Source organism: Rhincodon typus, chromosome 38 (assembly GCF_021869965.1).
Source record: "Rhincodon typus isolate 14 chromosome 38, sRhiTyp1.1, whole genome shotgun sequence".
Lineage (NCBI taxonomy): Eukaryota > Metazoa > Chordata > Chondrichthyes > Orectolobiformes > Rhincodontidae > Rhincodon > Rhincodon typus.
The window spans coordinates 20570396-20588235 of NC_063369.1; the positions used below are offsets into that span (position 1 = coordinate 20570396).

The 17840-nt window shown below is 43.8% G+C and overlaps 1 protein-coding gene across 1 annotated transcript in view; it reads left to right on the forward strand.

Annotated features, from left to right (window-relative positions):
* Positions 1 to 602: 602 nt before the first annotated feature.
* pkn1a (protein kinase N1a) overlaps positions 603 to 17840 on the forward strand; it is a 255923-nt gene continuing 238685 nt past the window's right edge. The window contains exon 1 of the mRNA XM_048617854.1: positions 603 to 713. Within this exon, the coding sequence (XP_048473811.1) occupies positions 693 to 713 (21 nt within the window). The 5' untranslated portion in view covers positions 603 to 692. The remainder of the gene's footprint in view (positions 714 to 17840) is intronic.

A 17840-nucleotide genomic window follows, 5' to 3' on the forward strand; every position in this document is an offset into this window, starting at 1 on the left:
GGGTTTGCTGCTGTTTCTACTCTCTCTCGTTCAATTAGTTTGGGAATGGGAATGATTGTGCTTGTGGCTTTCTCCCAGGATTGGGATGAGATTGGATTGAAGCTGTTTCAATGTCTATCCCTGGATTGAGATGGGAATCCAGGTAATAGTCCAACAGGTTTATTTGAAATCACAAGCTTTCTAGGCGTTGCCCCTTTGTCAGGTGAAGGTTGTGATTTCACTTAAACCTGTTATACTACAACCTGGTAAGGGGTAAAGCTGGATGAACACAGCAGGCCAAGCAGCATCAGAGGAGCGGGAAAGCTGACGTTTCGGCCCTAGACCCTTCTTCAGAAAATTAAACTACAACCTGGTGTCGTGTGACTTCTGGCTTTGTCCACACCAGTCCAACACCGGCACCTTCACATGGGATCGGAATGAAGTTACTGATGCTATTAGCTGGATGGACTCATGGTGACAAGCTACAGCCCTCGCGCTCTCCGCCAGGGGTCAAGCGCTGGTTCTTCACGTGCCGTGCAAGGGCGATAGGCGGGGCTAATGACCGCCAATGTGACGCACGGAAGGGGCGGCGATTGTGACGTCAGATGTGGGCGGGACAGAAGGCCGTGCGAGCATGCGCAGAGCTCTGGTCGACGGAGAGGAAAGCATTTCAGAGCCGAGGTGGGGAAGCTGGGGAGCGGAGCCGAGCCACCATGGCTGGGGAGGCGATGCAGGTAGGAGGCGAGTAGTAAGCGGTTCGGCCTGTGAGTGATCACAGGACAACGTCAGACTGGCGGCTTTCTCGGCCAGTCAGGTCGCGGCGCCGGTTCCTGAGACCCCAGCGGCACCGCCCGGGGTGGGAACGCCCTGCCGCATGATTGGCAGCTAGCAGCACCAATCAGTGAGAGGTCGGCGGCATCGCAGCCAATCAACGCGGAGGAGGTGAAAACCCACACTTGTCCATGGGGTGGCGGTGTGGAGCTACAGTGGGGCGGGTGGCTGTGAACTGACAATGTAGAGCTCAGGGGTCTCGGCCCCGGGGCCGGGTGGGGGTAGATGTCAATACCCGGGAGGTGCTGGGTGGAGAAGACGTGGGAACGGTGGATCTTTCGGAGGATGTTTACAGTGAGAGCTTGGGGGAGTGGCCCCACCCGACACACTGTTTTGGAAGTTGTTTTGCTCTTGTGTCCACTGTGGTATTTTACTTTTTTATTATTCAGTGGACAGTGTTCTCCTCGTCTGATCGCGGCCTGTTAATCTGATGCTGTTCCTGCCTGCTAGGCACTTTGAAAAGAACGAATCTGAAAGTGTTTCCTGTTATGGTTTCATTTTAAGAGACTTGCTGTCTGATCCATCACTTTGGCCTTGTTTACGTGTGTGATGTGACTCCGGCTTCAACCTTGCTTAGAGGAACAGTACTAGGAAGAGTCACGGTGCTCCTCTTTAGGGGTATTGCAAAGTGTTGCCTGATTTAATAGGACGACCCGACCCCTCATTGTCCATTCAGACAGCATTATCGGAGTCGGTGTTCGGGGAGTTCAGTGAACTGTCCCAGCATAAACCTGAGATAACAAGGTGTAGAGCTGGATGAACACAGCAGGCCAGGCAGCATCAGAGGAGCAGGAAGGCTGACGTTTCGGGCCTAGACCCTTCATTAGTGCGAACCGAGCTAAACAACTACACCTCCCAGTCGCGAACCATTTTAACTCCCCCTCCCATTCCGCAGACGACATATCCATCCTGGGCCTCCTGCAGTGCCACAACGATGCTACCTGAAGGTTGCAGGAACAGCAACTCATATTCCTTTTGGGAACCCTGCAGCCCAATGGTATCAATGTGGACTTCACAAGCTTCAAAATCTCCCCTCCCCCTACCGCATCCCAAAACCAGCCCAGCTAGTCCCGCCTCCCTTACCTGTCCTTCCTCCCACCTTAAGCCCCACCCCCACCTCCTACCTATTAACCTCATCCCGCCCCCTTGACCTGTCCGTCCTCCCTGGGCTGACCTATCTCCTCCCTACCTCCCCACCTACACTCACTTTTACTGGCTCCATCCCCACCTCCTTGACCTGTCTGTCTCCTCTCCACCTATCTTTTCCTCTATCCATCTTCTATCCGCCTCCCCCTCTCTCCCTATTTATTTCAGAAACCCCTTCCCCTCCCCCATTTCTGAAGAAGGGTCTAGGCCCGAAACGTCAGCTTTCCTGCTCCTCTGATGCTGCTTGGCCTGCTGTGTTCATCCAGCTCTACACCTTGTTATCTCAGATTCTCCAACATCTGCAGTTTCTACTATCTTCAGCATAAACCTGCTGGTTCAGTGTTAACAGATGTATTGGATCTGCATGCTTCTGTGTTGTAAAAATGCTAGAGCTAGTTGTACAAGATGATAGATTTGAGTGGACAGTGTGAAACAGAGGAGTGGAGCTAACTGGATAACTCTTCAGAAACAGCCAGTGTAAGCAAGATAGGAAGAATGGACCCCTGTGTTATAAGATTCAGTGTTTAAATGGAAACTGTATTGGATTTTTTTTCCATTTCTAATGACTGTATGTACATTTCAGCTCCTGGGCTACCAAATGAGCCCACTGATAACTGTGGAGCTGGAGGAGCACAGTAGGCCAGGGAGCATTGTTGACGTTTTGACAGAAGTGTCCCGACCCAAAACGTCAACTTCCTGTTCCCCTGATGCTGCCTGGCCTGCTGTGTTCCCCCAGCTCCACAGTTATATCTGACTCCAGCATCGGCAGTTCTTACAATCTCTAAATGAGCCCACTGGTTGTTTGTGTGCCTGACAAAAGGCAATGGATGTCTTGTGTGACCTCGGTTTCTGCTTCTGCTGCTCTTGTCCGTTGCAATTGATTCAGCAAGATGATCTGTAAGTGGATAAGTCACACACCACCCTATTGTTCCTTTTCATTGCTGTGATAAAATCCCTGTTTGTTAACACTGAGTGCCTTCTGTGCACTGATTATAGCTAGCAGTTCATGTTGCTGTCTGATCAGCACCCTCCTTTTTTGGCCTCTTTGTTTAAGAAAGTATGTAATTGTATTAGAAGTGCTTCAGAGGAGGTTCACCTGACTGATTTCTGGGTAGGGGTTACAAGGAAAGGTTGGTTGGTCATCTGGGCCTGGATCTATTGGATTTAGAAGAATGAGAGGTGACCTTATTGAAATTTAAGGTTCTGAACAGTCTCAACCAATGTAGATTTCAAAAGAATATATCCTGTGTAAGCAACTAGAATGAGGGGATAAAATTGTTTCAGAGATAGCAGGAACTGCAGATGCTGGAGAATCTGAGATAACAAGGTGTAGAGCTGGATGAACACAGCAGGCCAAGCAGCATTAGAGGAGCAGGAAGAAGGGTCTAGGCCTGAAATGTCAGCCTTCCTGCTCCTCTGCTGCTTGGCCTGCTGTGTTCATCCAGCTCTACACCTTGTTATCTTAGAATGAGGGGATGTAGCTTTAACAAAGGTTTCCCATTTAAGGCTGAGGTGAAGAGAATATTCTCTGAGGATTGAGAGCCCCACTCTTCTTCAGTGGGGTGGAGGCAGGATTGTTGAAAATTTTTAATGCAGAGTTAGTTAGTAATCTCGACTAACAAGGGAGCCGGAGGTTATTGGGGGTGGAATTGCCTCTTAAGTTGGCATTGAGGCTATAATCAGGTGTGGATTTTATTGAGTGGTGGAACAGGCTCGAGAGGCTGAACAGTCCACTCCTCCCAACTTGTATGTTCTTGGAGTTAGTGGCAGTAATGCCCCACATCCTGTAAACAAATTTGGGAATAAGTAGCAAAGAGTGTGCTTAAAAGAAAAGGCGGAGACAGTCCTGGCTTCAGAGCAAATACCAAAAGTAAGAATCCTGTGTCAACGTTTGTTAAATTGTTGGTTATATCTCAGTTGGTGAATTGTGTCCAATTCCAAGCATTTGTCTGTGGGATAAATGTTGGATAGGTGCTACTTATTTATTACTAGAATGAAAATTTATTAGAATGAAAACCTGAAGAGATTAGTGTTTTCAGTACAAAACAGATTTCATATATAAGGAGAAAAAAATTATAGGCAGCCAAGGTATTTCTCGGAATGCGCTACTTGAAAGGGAAGTGAAGGCAGTCACAAATGTGACATTTGTGAGTGAACTGAATAAATAATTGATTGGAATATTCTGAAGATGCGAAGAACAGGCAGCTGGGACTGATTTGAATAGCTCTTTCAAACAGCTGGCACATATTCTTTAGACTGAATGGCCTCCTGTGCTGTAAGGTTCTGTTATTCTCAGTAACCATGTTGGTAAGGTATCGTGGGATTCTTGGTTCGAGCCCTGCAGGATTATACAGTAGGCCCTTTGGACCAATCAGTCTGTACTCCAAGACTATGCTAAATCTACACTAGTCCCACTATCCAGCACTGGGCCCTTGGACATAAATGTTATGGCTTTTGCAAAGTGTGCTGCCATCCTCCAACCCTGCCATCCTCCACCCCCTCCAACCTCCTGCCTTTTCACTTTAAAGTTATGCCCCCTTGTCATTGACTGCTCAACCAAGGGGAGCAACTGTTTACTGTTGACTCTGTCTATGCCTGTTATAATCATACACCTCTATCATGTACCCCTTCAACCTTCTCTGTCCAAAGAAAACAGCCCGAACATATCCAGCCTCTCCTCATAGCTAAAGCACTCCATCGCAGGCAACATCCTGGTCAATCTCCGCTGCAATGCAATCCTTTCTGTTGTGCGTTGGCCAGAACTGTGCACAGAACTCCAGGTGTGGCGTAACAAAAATCACGTACAGCTCCAACATAGCCTCCCTGCTCTTATAATCTATGCCTCGAATGGTAAGATAAGTGTCTCATATGCCTTCCTAACTACCCTATTAATCTGCCCTGCCACCTTCAGGGATTTGTGGTCAAGCACCCCATGATTCTGCTGTTCCTGAGCTTCCTGGTGTCCTATCGTTTGTTCAGTACAATTTTGTTACTTCCAAAGTGCATCACCTCTCACTTATCAGTGGCAGATGGAATTTAAACCTGATCTGCCCATCTGACCAATCTGTTCATACTGTCCTGTTGCCCAAGATCACTTTCCTTGATGTCAACCACCGGGCTGATCTTCACGTCACCTCAAACCTCCTTATTCCCCGCTTCTCCCCCCGCCACGTTCTCATCTACATAGTTTGTGATGTATATAAACACAATAAGGAACCCAGTAGTCATCCCTATGATATATCACTGGGTGCCAACCTCCAGGCTTTTACCACCATCCTGTTTTCTGCCACTTTGGATCCAACTTGCCAAGTTACTTTGGATCCCATATGCTTTTACCTTCATTCCCACTCTCCAATGTGGGACCTTGTCAAAGTTTTTTTTGTGCTGAAATCCGTCCACTCTTTCCTTGGTTATTCTCTTCTCTTTGACATGCCAACTCCATTGTTTGAGCACAAAAATGCAGTTTGAGTTCTTGTGCTGCAGTTTGATGTGCTCTGTCTGTTCATGTGGATGTAAAAGATCCCAAGGTGCTATTTAAAGAGGAGCAGGGAAATTGGAGGTGAAATATTGGCCAACACACTCTAATCAACACCACTAAAAACAAATTACTTGGTCCCTATCAGTGTATGTGCAGAGATTGTTGTATGTATATTTCATTTCCTGTATTTTGACCGTGACTGCAATCTGAATATCTGGGCTTTATAAGCAGACTGAGAACATCTGGTGGTTGTGAAAGGTGCTATATGAATATAAGTCTGTTTCTGTAAATTCAGTAGCTGTTTAAAATTGGTTGATCCTGACTGCCCACCCAGATCAACCCCTCTCGCTCATGGTTAAGCTTATGATGGTCTGCAGTTATCTTGAAACTGATTTTGTTATTGATTACATTTGTGTTCAACTGTTGGCCTGGTGTAAGCTGATGGCAGTGACATGCTGTCCAATGTTGGTGATTCCACATTTCTGATGCCCTCGGAAAGAGGCAAAGTCACAATCCAGCTGCACACTAACTTCGAGTATTTTCTCATCAAATGCATTTATTGTGCAAAAGAGCATCAAGATCACAGGACAAAGAGGGGTGTATATTACTCACCTTGTGCCTATTAAAAGAAGAGTGCAATTACTCCTGTGTAGAGATCCGATTCCTCCATGTCGCAGATAAAGAAAGGGTTGTGGAAATTGGTTACTTTTGATTCTCCTATTTTGTGTTTAATGAAGTCTTGTTGCTGACCCATCCTTGGACGTAATCTATGCAGAATGGACGGAAAGTTTCTGGTTTAATTTTAGAACCGGTTTCACACCCGGGTGGCAGATGAACAAAACCTTGATGGTTTGTCTTCATTTCCTCTTTAACTCGTCAAGCCTGGGTCAAAAGTGAAGTGGACATGTCTCTGTATCAAATAACCTCCCTTTTTATTTAAAGAAAAAACATCTTGCCCAACAGGATACTGGGGAAGCTCTCGCTGAGGGGGTCATTCACCTGTAGCCTGGTGAAGAAATGTGGTTGGGAAGCAGGAAGGGGTTCAGATTGGGTCTGATGTGCTGAAGACAGAGTACAGAGGGGAATGGAAGAGGCATTTGCTTCCGAGTGAAGCGTAACACTGCTTCTCACAATAGTAAGGAAACTATGGCTTAGATGGAAGCCAGAATAGTCTGTCTGATGCTTCATCAGAACTGCTCTGCCTTCCCCTCCCATAGATGCTGCCAGATCCGCTGAATTACATCATTACTTTTGTGTTTTACTTCAGATCTTCGGCATCCACGGTTCTTTGTTTGTTTTATTTAAATCCAGTCACAGTCATAGAGTCATAAGAGATGTACAGCACAGAAACAGACCCTTTGGTCCAACTAGTCCATGCTCACCAGATATCCTAAATTAATTTAGTCCCATTCACCAGCATTTAGCCCGTATCCCCCTCAACCCTTTCTATTCATATATCCATCCAGATATCTTTTGAATGTTGTAATTGTACCAGCCTCACCACTTCCTCTGGCAGCTCATTACATACATGCACCACCCTCTGTGTGAAAAAGTTGCCCGTTAAGTCCCTTTTAAATATTTTCCCTCCCACCTTAAACTTAGTTTTGGACACCCCCGCCCTGGGAAAAGACCTTGTCTGTTTACCCTATCCATGCCCCTCGGGTTTTATAAACTTTGATAAGATCACCTTGGACACTCCAGCGAAAATAGCCCCAGCCTATTTAGCCTCTGCTATACTCAAACCCTTCAACCCTGGCAATATCCTTATCTTTTCTGAACGCTCTCAAGTTTCACAACATTCTCCCTATAGCAGGGTGACCAGAATTGCATGCAGTATTCCAAAAGTGGCCTAACCAATGTCTTGTACAGCCACAACAGACCTCCCAACACCTACACTCAATGAGATAACAAGGTGTAGAGCTGGATGAACACAGCAGGCTGAGCAGGAAAGCTGACGTTTCGGGCCTAGACCATTTCTGAAGAAGGGTCTAGGCCCAAAACGTCAGCTTTGCTGCTCCTATGATGCTGCTTGGCCTGCTGTGTTCATCCAGCTCTACACCTTATTATCTCAGATTCTCCAGCATCTGCAGTTCCTACTATCTCTCCTACACTCAATGCACTGACCAACAAATGCAGGCATACCAAACGCTGCCTTCACTACTCTATCCACCTGTGACTTCACTTTCAAGGAAATGTGAACCTGCACTCTCAAGATTTCTGTTCAGCAACACTCCCCAGGACCTTAATTTTAAACGTATAAGTTCTGCCCTGATTTGCCTTTCCAAAATGTAGCACCTCACGTTTTAGATAAATTAAACTCCATCTGCCACTCTTTGGCCCATCTGATCAAGATCCCGTTGTACTCTGAGGTAACCTTCTTGGCTGTCTGCGACAGCTCTGATGTTGGTGTCATCTGCAAACCCACTAACCATACCTCCTATGTTCCCATCCAAATCACTTATATAAAAGGACAAAAAGCAGTGGACCCAGCAGCGATCCTTGTGATCACAAGCCTCTAGTCTGAAAGCAACTCTCTGCCACCACCTTCTACCTTCCAGCCAGTTCTGTATCCAAATGGCGAGTTTTCCCTGTATTCCATGTGATCTAACCTTGCCAACCGGTCTACCATGAGGAATCTTATCAAACACCTTACTGAAGTCCATTTAGATCATGCCAACTGCTCTGCCCTGATCAATCCTCTTCATTACTACTTCAAAAAACTCAATCAGGTTAATGAGACATGACTTCCCACGCACAAAGCCATGTTGACTATCGCTAATCAGTCCTTGCCTTTCCAAATACATGTAAACCCTGTCCCTCAGAATTCCCTGCAACAAGTTGCCCACCACTGATGTTAGGCCCACTGGTCTATGGTTTCCTGGCTTTTCCTTACCACCTTTCTTAACTAGTGGCACCACATTAGCCAACCTCCAGTCTTCTAGCACTTGGCCTGTGGTTATCGATGATACAAGTATCTCTGCAAGGGACCCAGCAATCACTTCCCTTACTTCCCACAGAGTTCTAGGGTATGCCTGAACAGGTCCCAGGGATTTATTCACCTCTATGCATTTTAAGACATCAGCACCACCTCCTCTGTGATATGGACACTTTTCAAGATGTCACTATCTATTTCCCCACATTCTGTATCTTCCATATCCTTCTCCACAGTAAACACTGATGCAAAGTACTCATTTGGTATCTTCCCCCATCTCCTGCTGTTCTGCACCTCGGTGGCCCTGCTGATTATTAAGGAGCCCTATTCTCTTCCCCCATTACCCGCTGTTCTGCACCTCGGTGGCCCTGCTGATTATTAAGGAGCCCTATTCTCTTCCCCCATTACCCTTTTGTCCCTAATGTGTTTGTAAAATCCCTTTGGATTCTCCTTAACCCTATTTGCCAAGGCTGTCTCATGTCCCCTCTTTTGCCCTCCTCATTTACCTCTTAAGTGTACTCCTATTGACTTTGTACTCTTCCTTAGGATTCACTTAATCTCTGCTATCTATACCTGAGATATGCTTCCTTATTTTTCTTGACCAAAACTTCAATTTCTCTAGTCATCCAGCATTCCCTACACCTATCAGCCTTGCCCTTCACCCTAACAGGAACATACTGTCCCTGGACTCTGGTTATCTCATTTTTGAAGGCTTCCCGTTTTCCGGCTGTCCCTTTACCTGAAAACGTCGTCCACAGTCAACTTTTGAAAGTTCTTACCCAGTACTGGCAAAAATTGGCTTTCCTCTAACTAAGAACTTTATCTTCTAGAACGGGTCTATCCTTCTCCATCACTATTTTAAAACTAATAGAATTATGGTCACTGACACCGGAGTCACCTGCCCTACCTTATTTCCCCAGAGTATGTCAAGCTTTGCACCTTATCTAGTAGATGCATCACATACTGAATCAGAAAATTTTCTTGTACACACTTAACAAATTCCTGTCCATCCAAGCCTTTAACACTATGGCAGGCCAGTCCATGTTTGGAAAGTTAAAATTCCCTTGCATAACCACCCTATTATTCTCATAGATAACTGAGATCTCCTTACAAATTTGTTTCTCAATTTCCAGCTGACTATTGGGAGAAGCCTCTGGTACAATCCCAATAAGTTGATTACATTCCCAACCATGCCCTGAGTTTGTCTGCCTTACCTGTTAGGCCTCTTGAAATAAATGCAGTTTAATTTATCAGTCCTACCTTGTTCTCTGCTTTGTTCCTGCCTGCCCTGACTGCTTGATTTGCTCCTTTCCCCAACTATACCATTGTTAGACTGATCTCTTTTTCCTCACCATCTCCCAGGGTCCCACCCCTCCCACCCCCAAAATACTAGTTTAAATCCTTCCGAGCAGCTCTAGCAAATCTCCCTGCCAGTATGTTAGACCCCTTCCAATTCATGTTGCAATCCATCCTTCTTATACAGGTCACTTCTATCCCAGAAGAGATTCCAATGATCCAAAAACCTGAATCCTCCCCTGCTCAGCTGGGCATTCATCTGCTCCATCTTCCTATTCCTATTCCTACCCTCACTAGCTTGTGGCATGGGAGAAAGATATATTACTACCCTCGGACCACCTTTTTTGAATTTCTGCCTAACTTCCTATGTTCTTACCTCCAGAATGTCACCCTTTTCTCTTCCTATGTTGTTAGTTCCAATGTGTACAATGACCTTCTGCTGGTCCCTCTTCCCTTTGAGAATATTCTACACCTTTTCTGAGATATCCTTGATCCTGGCACCCAGAGAGGCAACACACCATTCTGATTTCTCGCTATCAGCCACAGAAATGTCTGTCTGCGCCTCTGACTAGTGAGTCCCATGTCACAATTGATTGCTTGGAACCTAATGTACCCCTTGTTACCTTAGAGCCAGTCTTGGTACCAGAAACCTGGCTGTCCTTGCTACCTTCCCCTGACAGTCCATCACCCCTTGCATTTTCCAAAACACCATACCTCCTTGTGATGGGGATAGCCACAGGAGACTCCTGCACTACCTGCCTTCCTGTTCCACCTTTCCTGGCAATAACCTGACTGTGACTGTGGTTTCTCTCCCTTCCTACAGCTGCCGTATATTACTCCCTCTAGCTTTTGTAAATTCCCGATTGCTTCTAACTGCTGCTCCAACTGATCCATGCGATCTGATAGGATTCTCAACTAAGCACACTTCCTGCAATCATAATCATCAGTAACTTGGAAACTCCCTGTAATCTCCCACATCAGACAGGAAGAGCACATTGTTCTACTAAAGTTCGTTTTTTGCGCCTTAACAATCTACAGACCCAGAAGATAGCACAGTCTCTGTATGGAGCCTACATTGGTAACGAAGCGTTGTTAACTTTGCTAACCTAGTTTGTGTCAAGTGGATGACTGTTTGTTTGTTTGTTTGTTTTTGTTTTTAGCCTCCCTCTGAGGTTCCCACCAATAGGAATGTCACTCTGGCTGTTTTGATTCACTTCACTGGGTATTGAGACAGAGCAAAACACTATTGATACATCACAAATTCTGGTTGCTGACAACATACCAGCTGTCATGTTGAGGCCCCCTTTTCAAAATTAGCTGCACCTCCAGCCAAGTTATTGCTGTACAGATACAACATTGGAATTTTGCATGATGGATATCTGGTTATGTGCCACCCACCCAGGACAAATTCAGTCTTTTGGTCATTACTGTTCCTGACCCATCAAGTCTCATTTGATCGTCGACAAAATAATAGTAGCTATTGGTAACAATGTTATCAGGTGACATTTGGTTACAACAGCATACTCATCAATGCTTTCTCTATTCAGGGTTCCACCAGGACCACTCAGCTTTATTATAAAGAAAATTTATAAGCCAAATCTGGACAAAATAGCTGTATTTCAGAGGTGAAAATGACTGCTCTTGACAGCAAGGCATGGCATGAAAGAACCTGAGTGTTAAGTGAAGTTGAGAGGAATTTGGTGAAAACTTTCTTGTAGGTGGAATTATGCGTAGCACAGACCTTTTTTTTTGGAGACCATTACAATTGTAGCAGTTTCTCCGCATCATGGCTGAGGTCTAATTGTCATTATAACTTCATGAGAGCAAGGAGGTTATTTCTGGGGAAAAAGAAAGAAATTTGCTGTTAAAGCGTTCCATCTTGCTATCTTTCCCTTAAGACAGAATTTTAAGAATATCAAATCTCAAAGGCAACAGCAATTTATACTGCATGAGAGGAAGGTGCTGGTAGATTGTTAGGTGGCCATTAATTAGTTGAGGCATTGCCATGGAGAATACACCAGGGAATGATGATTCCTGAAGCTTTTCTTTAAATGACGAAGAAAAGGTGTGTCTCCTCTAGTCAAGATATTGCTGTGAGAATGCCTGGGAATGGATGTTTTTAACGTTTTTGTTTAATTGGAATAGATGTAATGTCTGGAATTCCTGCTTGAAGAGGACAGGGGTTGTGTGTGAATCTATGTAGCTTCTAGCAAGTGCAAGTAACCTCACTGCAAGCCTGACTGATCATCTTAAATTGGTTGAGTGTAATTCTTTGACAGGAATTTATAATAAGCCTTTATAAAACACTATTTAGCTTCAATGGGTGTTGTGTCCAGTCCTCAACACCCAAGCATTGACTTTGAATTGTTACTGAAAATTGGGACTAAAGTTATGTTGGGAGATTGGAGAACCTGAGGTGGTTTTCCTTGTTTTGAGAATGTTGAGGAGAGATTTAATGGAGGTTTTTGAAAACATGGGTACGGCGAAAAGGAGATCAACTATTCGCACTGACAGAAGGATGTAGAACCAGATTTAAGGTGAATGACAGAAGATATAAAGGTGATATGAGGAGCGATGTTTTTACATAGTGAGTAGTTGCGATCTGGAATGCATTGTCTGAGAGTTTGGTGTGTGAGAAAATGTTTGCAGGATCATGGGGAAAGGCCATTGGGTTGGGACCAGCTTTTTTGCTGTTGCAGAGAGCCAGAGTGGCCTTCTCCTGTGATATAACAATTCTATAATTTTTCCCTTCCTTTATGAAATCAGTGGTGGGGATATTCACTGACAATTGCACAAACGTTCAGCACCATTACTGACAACTCGTATTGAAGCAGTCCATGCTTGCATGCAACAAGACCTTAACAACTTTCAGACTTGGGCACTGACTGGCAAGTAACCTGTGGAGACATACAATGTCCATTTCTAACCAGAGCAAATCTAACTGTGTCTCCTCTTCACATTCAACATTACCCTTGCTCAATACTCTACATTCAACACCTTTCTTTCTGGGGGTGGTTGGGGCGCGAGCGCTGTGATTATCTAAACCAAAAGTTGAATTGGACAACCATTTAACTCTGGCAACAAGAGCAGGTCAGAGGCTAAAAATTATGCATTGCATCACTTGCCTCTATTTCTTCATGGTTTGTGGGTGAAATCTGTGTTTTTTAAAAAAAAGGCTTGTCGCCAAGGGCAGTTGGGGATATGCGATGGAAATTGCCTTGCCTCTAAAGCATGAGGCACACAACTTAGAATTTAAAACTCTCGCGTCATCCATTCTCCCTCACTGCTTTCTTTTTCTCCTCTCCTCCCCTCCCCTCTCCCTCCCACAATAATCCATTTTGCTTCTCTTTCTAATACCCTCCATCCTCTTTTGCTTTCTTCTGCTGTGAATAGTAAAGTAGGCCAGACTCTTGTGGTTTTGTAGCTTCATAGCCCCACTTAGCGAAAGGGAAGTGCAGCTCTCTCTTGTCCGTTGAATCACATGTTTAGTTAGACAGTAAAGCTGCGGTTGAAATGAGTGCTTAGAGAAAAACAAAAGCATTTGTCTGGGCTTTGGAGCAAAATGAGTAAGCCCAAGTCCAACTTGAGCCATTGAAATGTGTGAAGTGTGTGCCAAAGGGGATGTGCCGACTGCTATTGAGGCCCTAACTTCATGAATTCTGTTTCCCATCCTCACTCTTGAAGCCCCTGTTAACCTTGAACTCACTCCTTGAAATGTACCTTGAGCCAATCATTTTGGTGATCTGCAGTCATATCACCTTAGTGGCTCGGCATTTAATTCTGTTTAATTATCCCTTGACGTGTGTCAAAGTGTGCTTAGAGCCTTGCATGTTTAAATCTGCTGCATACAGGACCTTGTTGCTAGACCTGTATTATCACCAATCTTGATTGGATATCTCACACCATTCTAGAACTATTTAATAAGGTCATAGCTGACCTGATATCATAAGACTTTGGCACAGAAGTAAGCCATTCAGCCTATTGAGTCTGCTCTGCCATTCAGTGAGATCATAGCTGACCTGATAATCCTCAACTCCACTTTCTTGTCTCTTCTCCAAAACCCTTAATTCTGTTACTAATAGTAAATCTGTTTATCTCAGTCTTGGATATACTTAATGACCCAGTCTCCAAAGCTCTCTGCAGTTGAGAATTCCACAGTTTCACTATCCTCTGAGAGAAGAAATTTGTCCTCAATAATATTTCTTCTCATCTCATCTTCTAAACTCCAGTGAGTATAGGCTTAGCCTACCAGTCTTGCCAGAAAAAGTAGCAAGTTTGAATGTTGGGAGCATTTTAGAACTCAGCAAAAGTGGGCATAAAGTTTGATTAAAAGGTGTGAAATATAAAATGAGTAAAATTGCACTGAAGATTAAAAACTGAAAGGTTTTATTTAATATTCATTGGATGAGGGTCCTGCTGGCTAGACCATCATTTATTGCCATGCCGGAGGACAGTTCAGTGCCAACCACATGCTGTGGGTCTGGAGTAGGCCAGGCCAGGTAAGGATGGCAATTTCCTTCCCTGTGGGAGATTAGTGAACAAGATGGGTTTTTACAACAGTTGATGATGGATTAATGGTTGTTGATTGATAGACTTTTTAAATTCCAGAAAATTGTTTGCTTTCCCTTCCATAAATACATGGAGAAAAAGATCAGTGAAGACAAATGTAGGTCCTATATGGTGATAATATGAGGAAAGAAATGGCAAAAGAATTGAGCATGTACTCGTTGGTTCTGTCTTCACAAAAGTGGGCACAAATACATTTTTCCAAAATTATTAGGAAATGGAGGCCTAATGAGATGAGAAGGAAATCACTATCACCTAATAAAATAGTGCAAGACAAATTAATAGGATTAAAGGCTGACAAAACACCCGGAACTGATAATCTACATTCCAGAATACTGAAGGAAGCGTCCCTGGAAAAATTGAAAGCATTGGTGGTCATCCTCCAAAATTCTATGGATTCTGGATTGGTACCTACACATAGGGTAGTAAATGTACCCCCCCACCTACCTCCAAACCGTCTTTTATATAAAAAAAGGAGAAAAACATGCAATTGCAGATCACAAAATTACTATGGTGCAGAAGGGGGTCGTTCAGCCTGTTGTGCACCCACCAACTAACTTATCTTTGCCAATTTCCTGCCTTTTCCCCATATCCCTCCACATCATTATTATCCAAATGAACATCCAGTACCCTCTTGGATGCTTCAATTGAACCTGCTTCCCCATTTCTAGGCAGTTCATTCCATATCCTAACAACTCACTGTGTGCAAGAGTCTTTTTGTCCTTGCATCAGCCTTGCTTTAGTTAGCCTAATGTCAATATTGGGAAGAGATGATAGAGTCTACTATTTTTTTTTAAAACGTTTTATAATACAATGCTTACAAAATGTTAATGGGATTGGATAAATCCATGCTGGATTTATGAAAGAGAAATCGTGTTTAACAATTCTGTTGGCATTTTTCTTGAGGATATGAGAATTGGTAGATATGGTTTAGTTGGATTTTCAGAAAACTTGTATTAAGGTTCCATGTGAGGTTCGTGGACAAAATTAAAGTACGTCGGATGAGGGGAAAAGTATTGGTGTTGATTGAGAATTGATTGACCAATAGGAAATGGTGAGTGGGAGTATACGGGTCTTCAAGTGGCAGATGAGTGGGGGACTGAACTGGGTGGAAAGTTGTAAGGAGAATTCAAGGTGATTTAGACAAGTTGAATAAGGGCCAAGCACATGGCAGATGCAGTACAATGTGGCTAAATGTTATACACTTCAATGTGAAAAATAAAAAAAAAGAATATCAATTAAATAATGTAAGGGCCTTGGTTAAGACCACAACTGGAGTAATATATGCAGTTTTATTCTCTCTCCTTAAAGGGAGAATGTAGCAGGGGTTCAATAGCCTGATATCCGGGATGGCAGTATTATCCTATGAGCGGAGATTAGTTGAACTGGGTCTGTACTCATTTGAATGTAGAAGGATGAGAGGGGATCTGATTGAAACATGTAAAATCCCAGCAAAGCTGGACAGATTAGATGCAGGGATGATGTTTTTTCCTGGTTGGAGACTCCAGAACAGTGGTCACAGTCTCAAGTTATGTGTAGGCCATTGAGGACTAAAATGAAGAAACAGTTCTTTACTGAAAGGATAGTGAATCTGTGGAATTCTCTTAACATACACAAGATTGAGGAAGCCAAGTGACTAAATCTCTTCCTTGAATATATTCAGATTTATCGTATCCGAGTTATGGGGGAGAAGATGAGAATATGGCATTGCAGATCAGCCATGATCGTATTGAGTAGTGGAGCAGCCTTGAATGGCTTACTCCTGCTCTGTTTCAATAACAAATCCCTTTGTGCTATAAGTTTCTGCAGTCTATCTGTGTTTGCAAAAAGATATTGAAAGCTCAATTCAAATTCATCAGAGTCTACATCTGGACTAACGTTCAGAGACACTCCGGCAGATACTCAGACCTGCTGAAATGTTTTTTCTTTTTCTTCTCCGCGTCACATAGCATAGAAACAGGCCCTTTGGCCCACCAAGTCAATGCTAACCAACAAACACCAACCTTTATTAATCCCATTTACCTGCAATTAGCCTATAGGCTACTGTGCCCTGGCTTTTTAATTGTCATTCACATGCAACCTGATGAGGGTTGTCTCCTAATGTTAGGCAACAGCTTCAAGGGGAAAGGCATCCATTGAGTCTCTAGCATTGAATCATTGAACTTGTGGAATTGTCTACCACAAAAGACTGTGATAACCAAATCTCTGAATGTAATCAGAATCCACATTCCTGCCTACCCACATAAACCTTCACCCCCTCTTCCATAACAAAGCTCTACCCACTTCTGCTTTAAAAATATACAGAGTCTGGTTCCACTACCTTTTTTAGGAAGAGAATTTTAATTTCTTCTGACAACTTAGATTTGGGTCAAAATGCTTTAGTTACACCACTGGCCTCACTTGCATCTGAATGTAGATTGGAATGATTATAGTACACTTCCTGCATTCAACAGCTGGAGATAGAGTACAGGAACAGGAAGTGTGCGGTAGTGTTCTGAATTGACTACACCTTCTTCCTCCTCCTCCTCCTCCTCCTCCTCCCAACTACCCTTCGAGAATATGTAAATCATTTATTTTGTACACGAGAAGCTTCTCCAGTAGCTGTATGTTCATAATTTATGTAAATAAGCTAATGATTGAAACTTGTACCAATAACTGCTGGATGTGAATCTTAGTCATTGTTTTGACTCTGTTTACCTCTGAAGTTGATCTCTTTAGATATTGATGAGTGAGGGTTATGTGGCTGTAAAATTAAAAATACGTTCAGCCACTGAATGAAACAATACAATGGTGCAAATGATTCTCAGTCGTTACTGTAGTGAGGGTGCCTGACTCAAATTCTGCTTTGGACTTCATAGATATAGTAACATAGGAGTAGGCTATTCAGCCCCCTGCGTGTGCTCTGCCATTCTAGATCATGGCTGCTCATCTACCACAGCATATTCCTGCCATGCCCTTTGCTGTCATTATTAACCAGAAGTCAGTTCCAAAATACCAACTTTCCTCCAGAGGTCTGTTGATTTCTGACAAATTATTTGCATCCAAAACTGTTCCGCTACCTGGGAGCTAATCTCAGTTGTTGGCAGGTGGAGGCCTTTGTCTTGACAAGTGGTCACTAGTTCTCCGACTGATTTATTTACTTATTGCCACCCAAAACTCCATTTATGTATTTTTCCACGACACCAGCTTTCACTACTTGTTACAAGCTGCAGTGTGAACAATGAGGTGACTTGCCTTTTTAAAAGTGCAGTAATCCTTTAACAAGAGATGGTAAGAACTGCCGATGCTGGAGTCAGAAATAAGTGTGGAGCTGGAGAAGCACAGCAGGCCAGGCAGCATCAGAAGAGCGGGAAAGTTGACGTTTTGGGTCAAAAATAGATTTCTGAAGAAGGGTCCTGACCCAAAATGTCAGCTTTCCTGCTCCTTTGATGCTGCCTGGCCTGCTGTGTTCCTCCAGCTACACACTCGTAATCCTTTAACGATCCTTCAGTAGTTCTTTACCTATTTCAATCCACAATTAAGAATGTAGAAAAATAAAAAGTTACCATCTTATCAGTAAATTGAGTCACTGTAGGCTGTGCATTGTAAGTCCTAACCACTTGCTGTGTGAAA